The sequence below is a fragment of the Cucurbita maxima genome, unplaced genomic scaffold (genome assembly GCF_002738345.1).
Source record: "Cucurbita maxima cultivar Rimu unplaced genomic scaffold, Cmax_1.0 Cma_Scf00018, whole genome shotgun sequence".
Taxonomy (NCBI): domain Eukaryota; kingdom Viridiplantae; phylum Streptophyta; class Magnoliopsida; order Cucurbitales; family Cucurbitaceae; genus Cucurbita; species Cucurbita maxima.
Window position 1 is genome coordinate 1,450,507 of NW_019272034.1, and position 18,331 is coordinate 1,468,837.

General features: G+C 35.0%; 3 protein-coding genes across 5 annotated transcripts in view; 1 reads left to right on the top strand and 2 right to left on the bottom strand.

Moving 5' to 3' along the window:
- LOC111493132 (fumarate hydratase 1, mitochondrial) overlaps window positions 1-4,452 on the top strand; it is a 5,978-nt gene extending 1,526 nt beyond the window's left edge. The window contains exons 4-17 of the mRNA XM_023142751.1: window positions 481-591; window positions 823-906; window positions 1,336-1,434; window positions 1,554-1,604; window positions 1,690-1,739; window positions 1,854-1,935; window positions 2,059-2,153; window positions 2,242-2,308; window positions 2,438-2,488; window positions 2,738-2,833; window positions 3,043-3,141; window positions 3,254-3,283; window positions 3,368-3,433; window positions 4,070-4,452. Coding sequence (XP_022998519.1) covers window positions 481-591; window positions 823-906; window positions 1,336-1,434; window positions 1,554-1,604; window positions 1,690-1,739; window positions 1,854-1,935; window positions 2,059-2,153; window positions 2,242-2,308; window positions 2,438-2,488; window positions 2,738-2,833; window positions 3,043-3,141; window positions 3,254-3,283; window positions 3,368-3,433; window positions 4,070-4,156 — 1,068 coding nt within the window. The 3' untranslated portion in view covers window positions 4,157-4,452. The remainder of the gene's footprint in view (window positions 1-480; window positions 592-822; window positions 907-1,335; window positions 1,435-1,553; window positions 1,605-1,689; window positions 1,740-1,853; window positions 1,936-2,058; window positions 2,154-2,241; window positions 2,309-2,437; window positions 2,489-2,737; window positions 2,834-3,042; window positions 3,142-3,253; window positions 3,284-3,367; window positions 3,434-4,069) is intronic.
- Window positions 4,453-5,158: 706 nt separating this feature from the next.
- LOC111492970 (60S ribosomal protein L19-1) lies at window positions 5,159-7,269 on the bottom strand. Its single transcript, XM_023142522.1, has 5 exons — window positions 7,107-7,269; window positions 6,582-6,704; window positions 5,593-5,906; window positions 5,428-5,483; window positions 5,159-5,345 (listed from the first exon to the last, which is right to left on the bottom strand). The coding sequence occupies exons 1-5, from the start codon at window positions 7,216-7,218 to the stop codon at window positions 5,321-5,323; spliced, it is 630 nt and encodes a 209-aa protein (XP_022998290.1). The 5' UTR covers window positions 7,219-7,269; the 3' UTR covers window positions 5,159-5,320.
- Window positions 7,270-7,823: 554 nt separating this feature from the next.
- LOC111492821 (putative GTP diphosphokinase RSH1, chloroplastic) lies at window positions 7,824-16,576 on the bottom strand. Of its 3 annotated transcripts, none has more exons than XM_023142294.1 (24): window positions 16,187-16,576; window positions 15,725-15,848; window positions 14,835-15,014; window positions 14,666-14,731; window positions 14,468-14,560; window positions 14,248-14,379; window positions 14,039-14,140; window positions 13,880-13,957; window positions 13,728-13,799; window positions 13,377-13,484; window positions 12,381-12,478; window positions 12,059-12,119; window positions 11,908-11,970; window positions 11,749-11,805; window positions 11,563-11,664; window positions 11,214-11,372; window positions 10,973-11,104; window positions 10,806-10,892; window positions 10,613-10,684; window positions 9,325-9,411; window positions 8,798-9,239; window positions 8,564-8,625; window positions 8,393-8,461; window positions 7,824-8,268 (listed from the first exon to the last, which is right to left on the bottom strand). In XM_023142294.1, the coding sequence occupies exons 1-24, from the start codon at window positions 16,234-16,236 to the stop codon at window positions 8,164-8,166; spliced, it is 2,601 nt and encodes an 866-aa protein (XP_022998062.1). In that variant the 5' UTR covers window positions 16,237-16,576; the 3' UTR covers window positions 7,824-8,163. The 3 variants fall into 3 exon arrangements, with proteins under 3 accessions (XP_022998062.1, XP_022998061.1, XP_022998063.1); XM_023142293.1 differs by having other exon boundaries at window positions 15,725-15,915; XM_023142295.1 differs by having other exon boundaries at window positions 15,725-15,915; window positions 16,182-16,576.
- Window positions 16,577-18,331: the final 1,755 nt, after the last annotated feature.

Sequence of the window (18,331 nt, forward strand, 5' to 3'; positions counted from 1 at the left end):
TTTTTTTTTTTTTTTTTTTTTTTTTTCGATCTCTTTCTTTGATCTTGTTGTCTGGATCCATGGAAATTATCTTAAGCATGATGTCATAACCTCTGTGTCATGTTTGTCTTCTTACATAGTACCATGTACGTGTAGTAGGCAGCTTCCAAACTAGTGGTTACTTTTGATGGTTGAATTTAAGATGTTGTAAGATGTCAGCAGTCTTCTTTCCCTTTTCCCTTTACCCCTTCGTACGTTATGAGTCAAATTCACCTAGGTTTCTTTAGGTATAATCTCTTGTGTAAAGAAAAGAATGTATTTCCTCCGTTAATATTTGAAGTGTCCGATAAGAATGTTATGTTCACACTGTAATGAACATGGACTTATCCGTGAAGTAATCTTCTTAGTTATTAGAATGTCTTTTGTTAGTTGATTATTAGAATGGTAGATAATACAGACCTCTGCGCTCTATGAGTACTGAATATCTTATTTATGGGGCAGGTCATTGCCAACAGAGCATCTGAGATCCTTGGTCATAAACGTGGTGAGAAGTTTGTGCACCCAAATGACCATGTTAATCGGTCACAATCTTCTAATGATACATTCCCTACTGTAAGCTTTTTCTTTCCCAAGTTATTTTTTCTATTGCTATTCCAACTCTGATTCTATAACTAAGCGATAAAATTTAGCAGTTTTGATCAAGCGTCTTCGTTTTTCCTTTGTAATTTTAATAGCCAAACTATATGCCTTTACTACTTTGACCATGAAAAAACTACCCTTACTGAGACTGACGAGATTTTTTTTTACTCCGCCCTTCTGATTTATATTGTTTCCCTATTACAGGTAATGCACATAGCAGCTGCAACAGAAATTAATTCCAGATTCATACCCAAATTGAAAACTTTGCATTCATCACTATACTCGAAGGTTTGATGTTTAGGAGAGCTATGCTACCCAGAATTTCAATTTTATTGTTTACATCTTTACATGCTGTAGTTGATCCGAGCTTAGGTTATTTACGCAAACCTTTTTGAGTTGTAAAGTTAAGCCATGTTTGTTTGATTGCATGAACTAAGATGAATGTAATAACGCAAGCCTTTTTGAGGTGTAAAGTTAAGCCATGTATGTTTGATTGCATGAACTAAGATGAATGTGTAAAAATTGGAAACTTTGGAGGTCTTAACATAGTCTGGATCTGATCGTAAAATTCTGTTAGATTCAGCACTTTTTAACTGAGTTGTGTGGTAGTAACGTATGCGTATAGTTATGCTTCCAACAGCTACCTTGCATTCTATGTTCCCTTTTCTCTTTCATAAGTTTGTAATTCCTTGTATTTCTCTGTTATGATTCAAACAGTCTATAGAATTCAAAGACATCGTTAAGATTGGACGCACTCACACTCAAGATGCAACACCATTAACTCTTGGGCAAGAATTCAGTGGCTATACCACACAAGTATTCCCGCTTTCTCTTTGTGCTTATGGAAGTTTTGGATTCCTAATGACTATTGAAAAGAAGAGAGAGGGTACAACGCATATGAATAATTTTCTGATTGGTGTGCACTTGGACTGCAGGTGAAGTATGGTATTGACAGAGTGTTGTGCACTCTACCTCGAATGTATCAGGTTGCAATGTTTGTAATCTTGCCAGGTATTTTGTTGGTTCTTTTGGCTATTTATGTTTTGACACTTCAGAATCTCATCTGTGCAGCTTGCCCAAGGTGGAACTGCTGTAGGAACTGGATTGAACACAAAGAAAGGGTATATTTTCTATTGAATTCGTTTGGAACTGGATTGAATTCGGATAATGTTTTTTATGGGATCAGAAGGATGGAAGTGTATTTTATTGTGAGATTGGCGCTATCTATTGTTCAGATTTGATGTGAAGATAGCTGCAGCAGTAGCTGAAGAAGCAAATTTGCCATTTGTGACAGCAGAAAACAAGTTTGAAGCCTTGGTTAGTCATTGAATGAGCAGCATCTCCCTCTCTTGTATTTTTTTTTTTTATTTCACAGCTTGGTGCTGCATTCACTCACACTTGAACCACTTTTTATGTTAAAACTTTTTGTTTTTTTACCAGGCTGCACATGATGCCTTTGTTGAAACTAGTGGGGCTCTTAACACAGTTGCTACTTCTTTGATGAAGATTGCCAATGACATACGCCTGCTGGGAAGGTTTATATTTATCAATTTTGACTCTTTATTCTTTATTATTTATTATTCCTCTCTACCTAATACTTCCCCCTTCATTTCATGCATACAGTGGTCCACGTTGTGGTCTTGGTGAACTTATTCTTCCCGAAAATGAGCCTGGCAGTAGTATTATGCCAGTAATACTACGCTCTCTCTCTCGATCTCTATCTCCATATCTATCTCTGTATTTGGGAGCACTGTGTGTATTTGGGGACACGTGTATGTATGTCTGGGCTTGTGTAACCTAAACCATTTCGTTGTTTCAGGGAAAGGTAAACCCCACTCAATGCGAGGCTCTCACTATGGTCTGTGCTCAGGTGAAGTACTTTCTACTTTCTTGTGTAGTTTAGTATGGGGTGCTGAAAGAGGATTATTTAGTATAGATCCAATCAAAACTCGTTCCGTTGGCTTTCATTTGTTTCCAAAAAAAATTTGGTTAATCATTCAATAAGCCTATGCAATGTATGCATATTCAGATTCTCAAAGACTAGTTTAATACATGTATTACATTGTCATTCTAGATCTTAAAAAGGAAGAATAATATCACAACTTTTCTTGTTTTATAGGTCATGGGAAACCATGTGGCAGTAACTGTTGGCGGGTCGAATGGTCACTTTGAACTTAATGTATTTAAGCCAATGATCGCCAATGCTCTTTTGCATGTAAGTTCTATTATAATCCCTTCACCGTTATTATTTCTAGAGATTATGTTCAATAATGATATCAGGAACTAAATTATTTCCTGGTGGTATGAGATTCATATGTGTGTGTAGATAGAGAGAGAGAGAGAGAGAGAGAGAGAGAGAGAGAGAGAGATAAAAATTCTGGACTCATCTAACCTTCATCTCCTATGCTGCCTCTTCATTGGCAGTCATTGAGATTATTAGGGGATGCGTCTGCTTCATTTGAAAAGAACTGTGTGAGGGGAATTCAAGCTAACAATGAAAGAATTTCGAAATTACTCCGTGAGGTTAGTTTGATGTTAATATTTGAAAAATACTTTTAACTACCCCGTTTGCTTCGAAGATTTTGGCTGATGATTCCTTTGGTTATCCCTGCATGTAAATTCGATGGCCTTGCAGTCACTTATGCTCGTCACGGCTTTGAATCCTGTAAGTGTTCATCAATTAGAAAGCTCGCATTTTCCTTAAGCTTGGTACTTTGTTTGATAGCATGTTCCTACATCTTGTCTCCAGAAAATTGGTTACGACAATGCTGCTGCAGTTGCAAAGACAGCCCACAAGGAAGGTTCGACTTTGAAGGTATGAATAGGTTCAAATCCCATTTCGAACTTTCATCTTTATTCTTTAGAATTTACATAAGAAAGCACTTATAGAGAATGGTTTCAAGTCGTAGTGGCCACCAACTAAATATTTAATATTTTGAGTTACTAAACGTAGTAGGGTCAAGTCATATAACCAAGTGTAATCAGGTATGCACAAAGTGAGCCAAAACACTCGTGAGTATCAAAAATAATTTAAAAAAAATATACAGGAGAAACCACCCTTTTTATTCCTTGTCGTCATTAATTTCAATAAAATAATTTAACGAATACATGATACAGGTGAATAAGATGTATTCACAACGAAGCGTTTTATGTCACATGTCTTAGGTTAAATGGTCGAGTCTTTGAAAATTCACATTCTTTGTAAATGATTAAGGATTAACGGTAAGGATTAAAATAGTTTTTTTTTTTTTTTTTTTTTGAATGGTAATTTGAGAAATAGAAACAAACTATTAGAAGAAGTTAAAAGTACTAAAACTAGAACATTTCATAAATTGGAGACCAAAACGGAATATACTATAACAATACACAGACCAAAATTAGGATTCAAACATAAATTTTATTGGCTTGATTGTTGACTACGAGGGTGGTTTTGGTATATATGATTATGCAGGAAGCTGCATTGAAGCTTGGAGTTCTGAGCGAGGAAGATTTTGATAAATATGTGGTACCTGAGAAAATGATTGGTCCATCTGATTGATAAAAGCAAGAGCTCCTTCTGTGTTTGGATAATTGTTTCGTCAAAACCAATTTGAAGAGGTAACTCTCGTTTTTCCCTTGGAAGGAATAAGAAATCCATTTTTATGAGGATTGAACTTGATACTAACAAAAAAAAAAAAAAAAACCACAGAGAAGAGAATCTCCCCTCAGGCTGGCCTTTGTATTTCCAACGGAAAATGTGGTAATCTTGTTCTGTCAAATTTTTGCCAGAAAGTTTTATTCACGAAAGCAAATTAATAATATGTTTTCTAGACTATCGGTCATTGTTTACATCCATGAATGGCTCTCTTTTTTATTTTTATTTTTATTTTTATTATTGTTGTTCTTATTATCATGAGTTTAACAGCATTGACCTCTACGCATACACCTTTATACCAATTAAGCTAATGCTCGGTTCTGCTATTTGATCTGTTTATATTATCAATTGTAGTTAGTAGTAATATAAGTAGAATTTTAACTGTGTACATCTAAAATGTAATTAGGACTAACGTAGATATTAGTTTATTGATTAAACCCCATGGTGAAACTTAGTGGTAACTCTGTATGCACACAAGCTTCCTATTTTTTGGTAAAAGAAAAGAAATGGGTTTCAAGGAGTTTCGCCTAGAATGTAAAATAACAATATTAAATAATTTTCGAATTTATAATTGACGAATCAAATCAATTCAGGTTGAAGGATTCAATATGCATACGGAGGGAACCAGACTGCCAATTAATCATTATAGATACACATGCAGACACCTTTCTAGAAGCCCCAATGCTTCCAATGAAGGCATTAGACCATTTGTTCTTGCATCATCGAAAATCGCGCTCAATAAAACTACAGTTCAACAAGAATCAACTAATTCTTCTGTCTCAACCGTTAAAATCTAGGCCCACAAAACAAACCAATCGTCAATGAAGTTTCCAAGCTCAGGTTTTTTTATGGATCGAGGCATTAGGATAAAAAACTGAGTTCTAACATGTGAACACAATTCATAATAAAAAAACAACCCAAATGAAAATTAGAAAAATTATAAATAGATGTAAATATCTATTCGTCTGGGATTATGATAACAACGAAAATTGTCCAAAATAAGAAAGAAAAAAAACAAAAGTTGTCAAAACCAGTACAGTAGTTGAGGGTCTACCAACGATCATACCTTCACTTCTTTGCCTTTTTTGATACCCTGCAATTGAAAGAAGGTTGGGTTCAATTCTATAAATCATCGATTAACATCAAATTACATAAATTGATAAATAAATACTTACTGAGTAGCTTGAGAAGAAGCAACTGGGGCAGCAGGGGCTAGCCTTTCTCCAGGTCCCTAAAATGAAAAAAACTACGTCAATTTCTGACATGGAGTAAAGCTAGTGTTGAAAGAACTTGATGAACGAAGAGGCAGATTTGACTAAAAGAATGAATCGATGGGATACCTGGGCCAACCGCTCCTCTCTTCTGGCATGCTTTCTTTCCCTACTGGCCTTGTTCTTCGCTCTCTTTGCCTCAAATTGATCGGACAATGTCTTCTCTCTTGCCTTCTCAGCCTTTGATTTGTGGATGCTCTCCATAAGCACACGTTTGTTCTTGAAAACATTACCCTTCACCTTCATGTACATGTCATGGTACATGTGTTTGTCAATCTTCTTGGACTCCCTATACTTGCGAAGTAATCTCCTCAGGACACGCATCCTCCGCATCCACAGGATCTTAGTGGGCAATCTAGCCTCCCTGGTACCCTTACGCTTACCTAAATGAAACAAGCATAATCAGTGCCAAAGTAGCCATAATAGCACCTCTATAAAAGAAATTGCGACACCAATGCCATACAAGAACTTCTTGCTCATTACTTAAAAAACTACTGATGCAATTACTAAAAGTTGAACACAAATTACAAAACGAATCATTCCCGTTACTATTACAGAACTAGAAGGCTTGGACACAGTACAGAGACTTGTAATACTCTATTTTCCTAAAAAGAAAGCTAAGCATTCTAATTTAATGCTAGTCTCCATTTAGAATGGAAACATCCATTCCATACCAGATGGTTGAATTTGACAAAACAAAATATAACAGCCCACCATAGACATGTCTTATCAAAAGCCAAGAAACAAAGCATTCGCATTGACATCATTGCCAAGATCTTCCTACGTAGCTTCATGTGGCTCATCAAGCAAAACTTAATAATTAAATTTATTCTGCATTTTTAGCTAGCATTCATATTTATATTTAAATACTCGTGCCTAATTTTTACTTCATACAAGTATGTGATTTCTCGTTAAAGAAACCAGGATTCTTGTCTTCAATTCCTCAACAATAGGATCCTTAAAATAAAAGCGACATCACTGTAAAAAGTGACCATATCTGCACGAATAGAGCGCCCAGTCTTCGCCATAAACAAATAGTAGAAATCAAAGAAAAATACCATATCCGGAGTGACGTCCCTTCCTCTTAGCCTCCTTCATTCGGCGAGCACGGGAACGAGAGTGAATCTTGGTTGGTTTCCTGATGATGAAACCATCTTTCACCAATTTCCTAACGTTTTGTCCTGCAATCAACACAACCAGTCTATTCAATCAGCCAGAAAAAAAAAACATAATGAAACAAAAGTTCTGCGCCAACTTTCGGCAAAAAATAGTAAGAATGAGCAAAGGAAAAGTCAAAGACCATATGTTGAACATTAAATAGTTTTACCAAACCAATAAAATTCAGAGGAAGGACCTTAACGAATCCTGTCCCAGTCAATCAGATCAAAAATTATAACCTAACTTGACAGCTTATGCATACTATCCAAATTAAACGACAAGCTCCCTACAGCATCCTCGACTACCATAAGCAAGACAATAAACAAGCAGATCAAATTAAAAAACCCAACAAGTTCCGTAGAAGAAAAGAATAAATAAAAATACACAGTTAATACATAGACAAGGGAAAAGAAACAAGAACGTACGAGAATTCGCCATGGAAATTTCATTGACTTCATTTGGATCCAACCAGACCTTGCCTCTACCACACTTGAGAACACTAGCGGCAAGCCGCTTCTGAAGCTTGAGCGAAACCATTTCTCAAAACCTCCGTTGTGCCGCAGCAATGCGAGAGAAACTCTCGATTGGTTCCTGCGCAATTTATATAGGAACAGTTTGCGGCTTTTGCCCTAGGGTTAGGGCTTTTGATTACCAGACATTTTGGGCTTCGTAACGGCCCAATAACTTCTTTACGTATCTGAAATACAGTCATGGGCTTTTACCTTAATGGGCCTCCTGGATTGGGCCTTTTCGTTTCACGGTCTTTTTTTAAATTGCTGACGTGTATTTTATATAGAGTTGGAAAAAATATATTAAATTACGAGCTTGGTACCCAAAAATATATTAAATTGTTGATGTGTATGTTAAGTCGTTATATCTATAAAAAAAAAAAAAAAAAAAAAAAAAAAAAATGTTCTACTTGGTTGTTTCGAGATTTCAATAATAAATCGATATAAGAAATTCAAACTTCTAATCTTTTTTTCATCTTTGAATTAGCTAAGCTCATATTGACGTATTTACTTTGCTACATTTTATAAGAGTATAATACAAAACTTATTAAAATTTATTAGAATATTTTTCAAAATATAAATGGTAAATACGGGAATCCATTAGAAATAAATAAATAACAATAATAATAAAACTCACTTGAAAATGTACATGAATGCTTAGTAAAAGAGCTGAACAAGTGTGGGTAAAATTGTAACTCTATCCTCCTCAATAGTATCTTTACAGAGTATAATGCCTTTACCTATTCACTCCTGTTTTGTATACACACCGCCCCGAATGCCCATCCCATACTATATATAACTCAATTCACTACCAACTTTATTTGGTTTTTCACAACATAATGGGACTAACTACCAAAAATATTATGGATTTTTCGTTTCCTCGGGAACAAAACTTCTAATAAACTCGAACCTCCTCCATTTCTCAGGTGTATACTTACCTCAATGCTTTCACTTTTTGGGCGCCCTTAGTTGATCAGCACTCGAGAAATTTTTGGTTTTCCACTGTGTTCGGCCAGCTACACCCTGTCGACCATCCCAAGACACCCAAGATTGTGTCGACCTTTGTGCACGCATTCACCTGAGAATAATAGTTAGTTACGTTTTCAGGGTTCGGAAAAGAGATTGGCCATAAACAGACACGCGAGCACGCGAGCACACAAGAGATACGAGAAGCCAAGGGAAAGCAGATAATATGAGTTTACCACACTTTCCAGGTTCCCTTCAACATAAAACAACATCACAGCCATTCCCCTTCCTCGATCCATCTCAGCCTGATCATTTCATTCATAACGAAAGCGCAACTTAGATAGGGAACGAGCTAAGAACAAGGAGACGTTCAATCAAGCATGTTGGAACAATAATTGAACACTCACCACGCAGGAACAAATTGTGATGCCTGCTGCTGCCAATTCTGTTGTAACCTCACCCATTATGCCTGAAATTATAGCTCCATCACATTAATTACCCAACGAGAAAATTTTGTTCTAATTTTTCAACAAAAGCATTATTCCAGAAAAGCAATTCATTTGAAAGCGTCATGGATATCGATCAAGCACATTCTATTTATACCTCGTGATGTAATATATAGCTAAATGCGGCTTACTTACCTCTTCGATCTATGCAAATAACGCAAAGCCATTGGATAGAGTGCCCTTCAAGACTGTGCCAAGAGGTAATCTTGCTGGTTTGCCAACTATCCAAACCAGGCAAGACTTCCTTGTATAATGTCTGTATAATCCTGGCAACCCCATTTCCCATCGATAAGATGTCTCCTTCTGCTTTCAACTTTACATTGACATAGTGGTTATGTTTGCCGTTCACTTTGGGAACAGAAACCTTATTGTCTTTCGCCTGAAAGCTATCCATAATATTTTTCCGAGTGGATGAAATATCCACCATATCCAAAATTTTCTCCCAGAGAGCTTTTTTTTTAGTGGAGATAACTGGGGGTTCTTCTGTCTCGCTTTCCTCTTCGGAATCAGCAATGAAATCAGTGATGGTATCTGCAGTTATTTCAGCAGCTGACAGTGCCGCTTGTTCCCTTAAAAACTGCAAAAAGATTGTGATTGACAAAAGAGAACAAAAACAAACGCAACATATCCATAATGTATAATTCCCTACCACAGTTCGTTACCTTCATAATCTTGTGTCTAGCACTTCGTGTTTTTGCATGTTGCAACCATTGTTTATGCCGCTGGTAAGCTGATTTTCCAGAAAGTGCCTGCAAATAAAGAAGAAAAATGAAACTTCAAAATCCAGCCCAGGAAACAAATGCATCCTCAGGGTAAGTACGTGCTCGATGATGACAACTGTCCATCAGAAGTTCAAAACTTAAATGGTGGAGTTGAAAAAGGTGGGACTAGGCTTGGAAATTTCCACATACGTATCTTATCAGGAGTGCACACACGCCAGACATACAGTAAACTAATGCAAGCTTGAAAACTAATTAAAAAATTCCAACTGCATCTGCAGACTCCATGAGTTCCAGAAAACGGAACAAAACATGTCTTTCAAGTTAATTTCTCCAAACTCCTGAGCATTTTGCACAACCTAGTCCTTTAGATTAGTTCCAAATGATGCAAGCTTGGTGTCTTTATTTACTTTAGTGAATATCCAGAAAACCACCAATTAGTTCAAAAATTCTGTACCTGACCTTGACTAAACTAATGACATAGCAAATCAATAACTAAAAGTAAAATATTCAAAAAACTGCCTGATAGATCAAACTCAACCAAATGTGGGGAGTAAAAAGAGGGTAAACATCCTATTTACAGATCACATCACAATTCTTGAGGCAGCATAATGCATGAGCATGACAGTACTAAAATAACGATGCTCCTTTTTTTTTTTTTCTCAGGGCCAGTATGTGCATGCTATCATTCATAAACACAAGTTTGAAAATGTTCAACACTCTTATATCAAATGAGTTTATGTAGAATAATTAGAAGATTACACAGTGATTGTGGACATGAGATGACCAAATTCAGCTTTGAATGACAAGCACATACACGTCTGACGTCATACTCCAAACCCCGAAAATTAAACACAGTATAGTTTGACATTGCAACTATGTGCTAATGATTTTTTTCACAAGTTGTTCAAATGCTCTGGGTGAGATTAAACAATATTAAATTTTCTTCAGCACCAATCCTATATGTAAGGACGTCAAATATCAGCATACTCAAGGCATAAGCAGAAAGGCAAAAGTTGAAGATAGCTGATTTATTAAGCACTGATCCTGTAAATATTTTTACTTCTGTTTATTTATTTACTTTTTATTTTTTGTGGATAGGAAATAAGAGAAGTTATTAGAAATAATGTAATACAATACACGGGAGGGGCAAAAGATTACCCCGAAAGTTAAAAGAGATTGCAAGAGCCTCTAATTGTAATTAATGAAGCTAATCAAAATTGCAACTTACATTATATGTGATTATCTCAACAACTTCTGCATTTGCAAGAACGTGCGTTGGGGAAACGATGTTACCATTCACCTGCCGAAGTCGCACATGAAAGGTTAGCATCCAGCCTATGAGAAACACAGGCATATTCCATCCATCCTAAGACATACTTGTGGTGGAAGGGTAATGCTCCAGTCAATAGTAAAGACAATACCTTTGCAGCTACCATCTTGTTACCAATTTCGGTGTGTATCATGTATGCATAATCAATTATGGTAGCACCTTTAGGTAGGTTTTTAATCTGCAGGTATACAAAGACGGTTATAGTTAGAAACATGATAAGCATGGCATAGAAAAGGTTTTGATATTAGGCCTTTGTACCTCGCCCCTTGGTGTAAAAACAAAGACTCGACTGCCTAATAAATCTCTGGTTACTGTGTCCACGAATTCTCTTGAGCTCATGTTACCAACAAACTCCTCTTGCCATTCTCTTATAGCATTGAGCCAGCCAATCTGGAAGAAATCAAGGACTTCACCCATGAATTATCAAATCCAGACTAGTACCTCAAGGGGTTTATCTTAACACCATAAAAACTACTACAAGGAAAAGGTAAATAAATACCCTGAGTGCAATGTTTGCATCACTTAGACAGACAGCTTTCCCCCTTGAACTTCTAGAATTGGACATAGAATTCCTAACTGGACTAGTTACAAGCCCACCCCCACAATAATGAGCAGCAATGCCTCTCTCAGCTATTAGGTCCATCTCCTCAGTTCTGATCTGCCAAAATAACCATACTTTTATGAACTTCAAGATGCAACCACTAACTAAAAGTGATACATTAAGAAATCAAATTTTTATTTAAACTAAGAGTTAAGAAATGAGAAATAATCTAAAAAGGAACCCCTAAATGCAAGTCAGATGTGAAAAACCAGTCAAGCCAACATGCTAAAACTAGATATTTAAATACCTGAACTTCTAGCCGGAACATACTCTCATAAAGGAATGGGATTACAGTTGTGTGAAGACTTTGATAACCATTAGGTTTTGGGGTTGCTATATAATCTTTCATCTGTTACAGAGAGTATGTCAATATTCACCAAAATACAATCGATTTTCAATAAAATTTTAAGAGGAGAAGCTGCCATTTACTCACAGCTCTAGGAATAGGCGTCCATATTCCATGTACCAGCCCAAGAACATGGTAACAAATCTACATAGAGTATAATGATGCGAAAATCATGGTTACACTAGTCTTACAGTAATTACAGTATAGCCAACATCATTGAATTTAATAACAATAAAAAGAAACTACCTGCTGCGGGCTACATAATGGTCTAACACCAATGCATGGCTTTGGTTGTATGATAATGCGAAGCTAGATTGAAAAAACAGCATATATCATCAACAAGAAAATGTGAAACCATCATCAAATGTTGTGTGAAATATTGGATATTAAAACAAACCTGTGCAATCTGGTTCACTTCACTTATTGAACTTTGAGACTTGAGAACAGATTTATAGATGCTGCAAAATGAATGCCACTGTATTGCTTAAAACTCCACAAGAATTCTCAATTTCGAGTTAAGACATAGGATTGGACATTGCAAAGAGGTGAAGAAGATAGATTTCAAGCAGAAATTTAAATGCCTATTGTATCAATGGACTCAAGTATCATTGCAGCTCTAATAAAAGTTTTCATATCTATATACATAACCCAACTTTTGTTGTGAGTGCATTGTTGAGTGAAGAAAGTGGAAACTGCAAAGAAGGCAATCAAAGCTATACCTGTAAGGCTCCTTACATACAGATCGAACTTCAGTTCTCAGAGTCATAAGGTCTAGGAACTGATCTTCCTGAATCTTCTTCGTCAAAATTTTCTTTGCCTACAAGTATATTAAATGTAAATCTCATAGATATAACGTATAAGGAGATTACATTTTAGAATTCATGACAAATAACTGTAACTTCCACAGTTGTGAGAGAGTTGGAAACAATTCCTACTTCTGGAAAATACAAAGAAACTAAACAAAATCATATATTCAATCAAATTCCATGTAATCCCTTCATATGCTGACAGAACTTCGATTACCATATTTATCTTTGACTCTATGTGCTTGTGAGAAATTGGATAAGATAACAAAAATCAATCTTTCCCCTTTCAATTGAAATTTGTTCTTTCTTATTGAGTTCAATAATAAAAGACTCCCAGAGGTAAAGTACTCCATTTCTTCTTGATTTCAATAATATAGGAGTGTGAGATTCAAACCTTTGACATTTTGATCAAAGTTACGATGTCTTAACATTTTTGAAATTTGTTTAAATTGGCATATTTCATTTTGATTTTCAATTCTTAAATCTGTGAAATCCCTCACTTTTTATTTTTTCCATACCTTCTTTGTACCTCTACTTCTATAATGTATCTTGCATTTAATTTAAATTGATTATCATTCTAATCTAACTATTAATAAACCAATGTAATGTCACTCATTTTTATTCCAACTTCAAAATAGTTTCATCAAACAAAATATTAGAAATTTTTTTCTGATTCCATAATTTTTCGTCCAATAAATTATCATCCACATCTTGTCTCATTTACACTCCCATTAACAATGGCATTTATATTTTTTTGAAACAAAATAAGGTTGAAATATCAGTTACTCAAAAAGTAATGTTTAGTTATTTACTTACTATAAACCGTCCATTTGTTTGCAAATGCATCTAAAAAGACAAGATACCTTTTGAAGTCACAAGAGAGATTGATGAAAAAGATAACAGCATTACCTCTATCAGTTCTTTCTCGTGTTCTTTAGAAAGGTCTGCAACTCTTCTTTTGACCTTGGAATAATCTTCAGGATTGGTATACATGAAAGAAAGGTTTTCTAGTTCTGACTGCAATCATCATCAATAATAAAACGGTGCTATGGTATAAGAATACTTTCAAAAGAAAGAGCAATGCTTTATAGGATGAGAAAAAACACATGTCTGTACTGAAAAATCAGGTAAGAGAGACGAATGCCAAATTATATAAATATATATTTATATTTATATATATTTATTTTTTTTAATTTTTTTCTGTTTATCAAATCTACCAAAACATAAACAAACAAATAACAGAGAAATAATGGGCCATACCTTGATCTGGTACATACCCAGCAACTTAGCAAGAGGAGCAAAGACCTGCAATGTTTCCCTTGCAATGCTGGACTGGACATGAGGCAAAAGTGTCAAATCTAGCACCAAATACAAGGTCAACGACCATAAAATCTTAAAAGATAATATGCAACCTGCTTATGAGGGGGCATGTGCGAAAGAGTGCGCATGTTATGCAAGCGGTCTGCTAATTTGACAATGATAACACGGACCTGAAACAAAAGAACCCTACAGTTTTCATAAAGCTTCATGAATGAATGACAACATTGACATAGTAATTACAAAAATATCACCTCTTCTGTCATCGCTAGAAACATTTGTCGCAGATCTTCAGCTTTTACATCTTGGACTGAATTGCCTTCATTCTTGCATTTCAACTTACCAAGTTTAGACACCTAAATGGAAAAATGGTGAATGTCAATTAAGAAGGAAGTTGACAGTGCCATGCCAAGAGGGTAAAGACACCTACATCAATTGTAAGACCACAAAAAAATGAAATAACCTTAGTCTCTCCTTCAACAATGTGACGAACTGTAGCACCAAATTCCTCTTCAATCTTTTCGAAGGTTACAACATCTGTGTCTTCAACTGTGTCGTGCAGCAATCCAGCAGCAATAGTCTCCCAGTCTAATTCCTATCGTAAAAAATACTATTTTAATCAAGGACTGCAAGCTAATGTTTCTTCTCCAGAAAAGGATAAAAGAAAGTTATAAAAAGCTTACAAGTTCCCCTAGAATTCGGGCAACCTCAACTGGATGAACAATGAAGGGTTCTCCACTACGTCTTTTCTGGCCATCATGAGCCCCAAAAGCAAGCTACCCAAGCAAAGGGTGGGAAACGTAGGGCTGATGCACCTTAGTAGTTGTACATCAAAAAAAATAAAAAAAATTGTGCTAAATTTGGCAGGTATGGTGGCTCACCTTTAGAGCATTATGCACCAGTTCCAGTTCCTCGGGTGAGAGATAAGAGACAGTGGGCTTAAGGTCCTGAGGTTGGGGAGCAGAAAATAAGTAAAACGTAAGGCTAAAAAGGATATTCCATCTTAAAGAGTAGAGTACAGAATCACCACACGCATCTGATAATATGTACCTCCCACAAACCTTCAGGAGAAACCTCGTCAGATGCATCTGAAGACAGGAATGAGGAGCAACAGAATTTCTTCCTTCTACAAATATCATGAAACAGGCTCGATTTAAGTAATCTTCCAAGATGTACGTGGTTGGTAACTTCATTGGAATACCATCCCCTTACATTGATGGATTCAAATCTCTGAAATGTACAAAAGAATTTACAACCATTGTTATATTATAAAGGAATTGCTCAGAAAAATCTCTATCAAGGCATGCAATGCAGGATCAGGGGCTGCAACATTAGTATGGTTGCAGAAAGATGCTACAGTTTCTATTCATTATTTCGATCGTCGTTTTCCAGTACTTCTATACAGTAGGATTGGAAGTAATTAGTCAAACAATTCACTGTCACTTGAAACTTGAAAAATACTTATTTTACTTCAAAGAAATACGTAATTGGTATCTGGAGATTCGCAACGATACTTTTCGGCATGATGATATTTCACCCCCACCTTGGAAGAGGATTCAGGTAAGAAAAACTATACCAATGTCAAAATGACAGTATTTCAACAAAACAGCTGAAAGCAACTACGAACAGTTGCCAACCAAATATTAAGACGTTCACCATTCTCTATTCAACCCATATCTTATAAAATGCTAAAGAGAAATGTAAAATGGGAAAGGACAAGGGAACCAGACATGATAGCATTACAAGTGGGCGACATCCACAAATGTTCCGTGAGTGGATCAGATATAAATCTCAGTACCTAGTGATAGTGTTCCAAAATAGGAGAATCTAATTGACCACGAGATAAATAATAATAATAATAACGTTACATAATATAATGAATGGAGTAACCTCCCCAAAGGTCAAATTTTGTATAATTGAAGCAATTTCAGTCCACTTACAGAATTTATTCTGCTTCTTTTTCCATTCTTTGAATACAATATAGAGGAGCACTGAAGAGAATGAGTGGTGCTTGCAAGAAAACCCGTCAAGACCCTCGGAGCCTTCCATGCACACGAGAGAATACTGCAATCATACCGACCACTTCCATCGCCTTTCGAGAATTTACATATATTCACGCATTCTAAATAAACTACAAATTCAGAAAATCGCCCGTCACAATCAAAAATCTCTACAAGCCAATATACGCCAAATTCCCCAACTAAAAATCTTTTCTCCAAGAAAATCCACCCGAAAGAACCATACGAAAGAAAACAGTCAACAAAGTCTCCCAAAACAAACCACGTATAGCTTCAAAATCTTTCAAACTCGCCAACGCAAATCCTCAAATTCAATAATCCCTTGTCATTTCTGAAGCAAACATACACAAAAGTAGAAATTCACAAGTCGTAATTGTACGATACCTGACATCGAAGGAGCGGATGCCATCTCTAGTCGAAGAGAGAAATCTCATTGAATCCAACTAGCATTAAATTGAACAGCCACACAAAAACACAACCAGCAAGCCGAACGGAAAACAAACAAGTCAAAGTCGAAGCCACCGGCGAAATCTCATTAACAAGGAGAAATCATAACGATGAAGAAGAAGAAGAAGAAGAAGAAGACGAAGAAGAAGAAGCCGAAGAAGAAGAAGACGAAGAAGAAGAAGAAGGAGCTGATGAAGCTGTGAATCTTGTTCGCGCAGCAGTGATAGAGAATTGAGCAAAGGGGATTGAAGCGAAGAAGCCAAGAGATAATAGCGAGGGAAAATAGAGAGCGAACGAGCGAGAGAGAGATGTGTTCAGCCAAGGCCACACAAATGCCGTTCGATAATGATTTTATTTCCTTTTATTGTTTTTTACTTACTTTTTATTTATTAATTAATCTGCAAATTTTAGTTGGATTTTTAAGTTTCTTTTTAGTGGACAGTTCGTCAGCCGACGTGTAACGCCAGATCTGGCGCCCTTACACCCTTTACGACATGTCGCTGATCCGATTCCTTGCCTTTTTCTTTTTCCTTTTTTCCTTTTTTTTTTCCACATATTTATTTTAAATATATATATATATATATATAGTTCTATGGTCCTTGTTAATCAATGAGTGTTTAAATAAATTATTATTAGTAATGTTTTTAACTTCCATTTTTTATGTCGTATGATTTGTAAGTAGTATTTTAACATCACAAAAATCTAGTCGATGAGGTATAAATATATCACATAAGACAACAACCTACCCAGCTCGATCTTTAACCTAATTGAGGTATGCATTCCCTCTCCTAATTTTTTGCAATCGAGAAATGTATGATCTTGATAATATAATATCATAAGGGACATGTCTCGTTAGACGAGTGCACGATACTGTTGTAGTTCAGTTGGCACCACTTTAATTAAAAATATTAATTTAACGGTCAAAATATGTTGAATATTGACACTACACTTAGGGTAAGCATAATTCTCTCTTGAGTCATTATTAATTAATTTATTTAACAAAACTAAATATTTCAAAAAAGTAAATAATATAATATTGTCAACCTAAGATATACTCTTATATTAGAATTATCTCATACATTATTATTAAATTATCTATTTATTTAATCTGAAAGCACTTTTTTAGTATAGCAATATTAAAATGTTTGGAAATTAAAATAACACCTTAATTAATGGATTAGGTGAACACTTAGACTTGGATTTCTATTAAATTACGATGAAGCTATTATAAATATATATATATATATATACACATACACACACGCAGTGATCTCATGAATGAACATGTAATTCAAATAGAAGTTGAACTCTCCATCTATTTTAACTAAATATTTAATGAGGAGGTTAGTAACGTAGTTGAATTATATTTATGTAATTATTTATGCGTATATATATATATATATTTTTAACATGTATTTTTTGTATCTATTTGTTACATTTTTTTTCTAAAATAATTTACAATATAATTTAGTGGATAATTTTTTATTTACCGTAGAAGGTGATATATAGTCGCGAATTCAAACTTTAAATGTGTTTTTTTAATACATAGATAATGTGATAATAAGGACGGGAGATATCACGAGGGAGACGAGAAAGCCTTTCTCTTCCTTGTCTCCATCTCGATCACCTATTTCAATTTTCATATTCACAAAAGTTTTTACTTATTTACTCGAAAATTGTACGGTAAGAATTTTTCTCTAATTTTTATATATCTTTAAAAAATGAAATATTAATTTCAAATAAAATTTGAGTGGATAATTTTCATTTATGCAAAAACATAGTAATAAAATACAATATAATATTGAAATATAAGAAATAATAAAATGTAATAAAATATTGAAATATAAGAAATAAAAGAAAGATTAATAATTTTTTTTAATATAAACACGTGATTATTTTCTAAATTAGCGGACATTAATTTGCATAATTACGTTGAGGCAGAAAATTAAATAAACCAACGGCCGAATTAAAATATCGTGGGAAGCAAAAAATTAAAAAATAAAAAAGGAAGTCGGATTTAGTCTCTGTTTCTTCGTTTTTCCCATAACTCTGCAGAAAAAAAAAAAAAAAAAAAAAAAAAAA

What these genes read in the sequence shown, in the direction of transcription:
- LOC111492970 (XM_023142522.1), bottom strand. Translation starts at nt 7,218, where the DNA reads ATGGTTTCGCTCAAGCTTCAGAAGCGGCTTGCCGCTAGTGTTCTCAAG. An exon ending in GGGACGTCACTCCGGATATG is followed by an intron (nt 5,907 to 6,581) that starts GTATTTTTCTTT and finishes TGTTTCATTTAG; the next exon opens with GTAAGCGTAAGGGTACCAGG. An exon ending in GAGAGGAGCGGTTGGCCCAG is followed by an intron (nt 5,484 to 5,592) that starts GTATCCCATCGA and finishes TTTTCATTTTAG; the next exon opens with GGACCTGGAGAAAGGCTAGC.
- LOC111492821 (XM_023142295.1), bottom strand. Translation starts at nt 16,236, where the DNA reads ATGAGATTTCTCTCTTCGACTAGAGATGGCATCCGCTCCTTCGATGTC. An exon ending in AAAGAAGCAGAATAAATTCT is followed by an intron (nt 15,015 to 15,724) that starts GTAAGTGGACTG and finishes TGTACATTTCAG; the next exon opens with AGATTTGAATCCATCAATGT. An exon ending in GGACGCCTATTCCTAGAGCT is followed by an intron (nt 11,665 to 11,748) that starts GTGAGTAAATGG and finishes TCTCTGTAACAG; the next exon opens with ATGAAAGATTATATAGCAAC.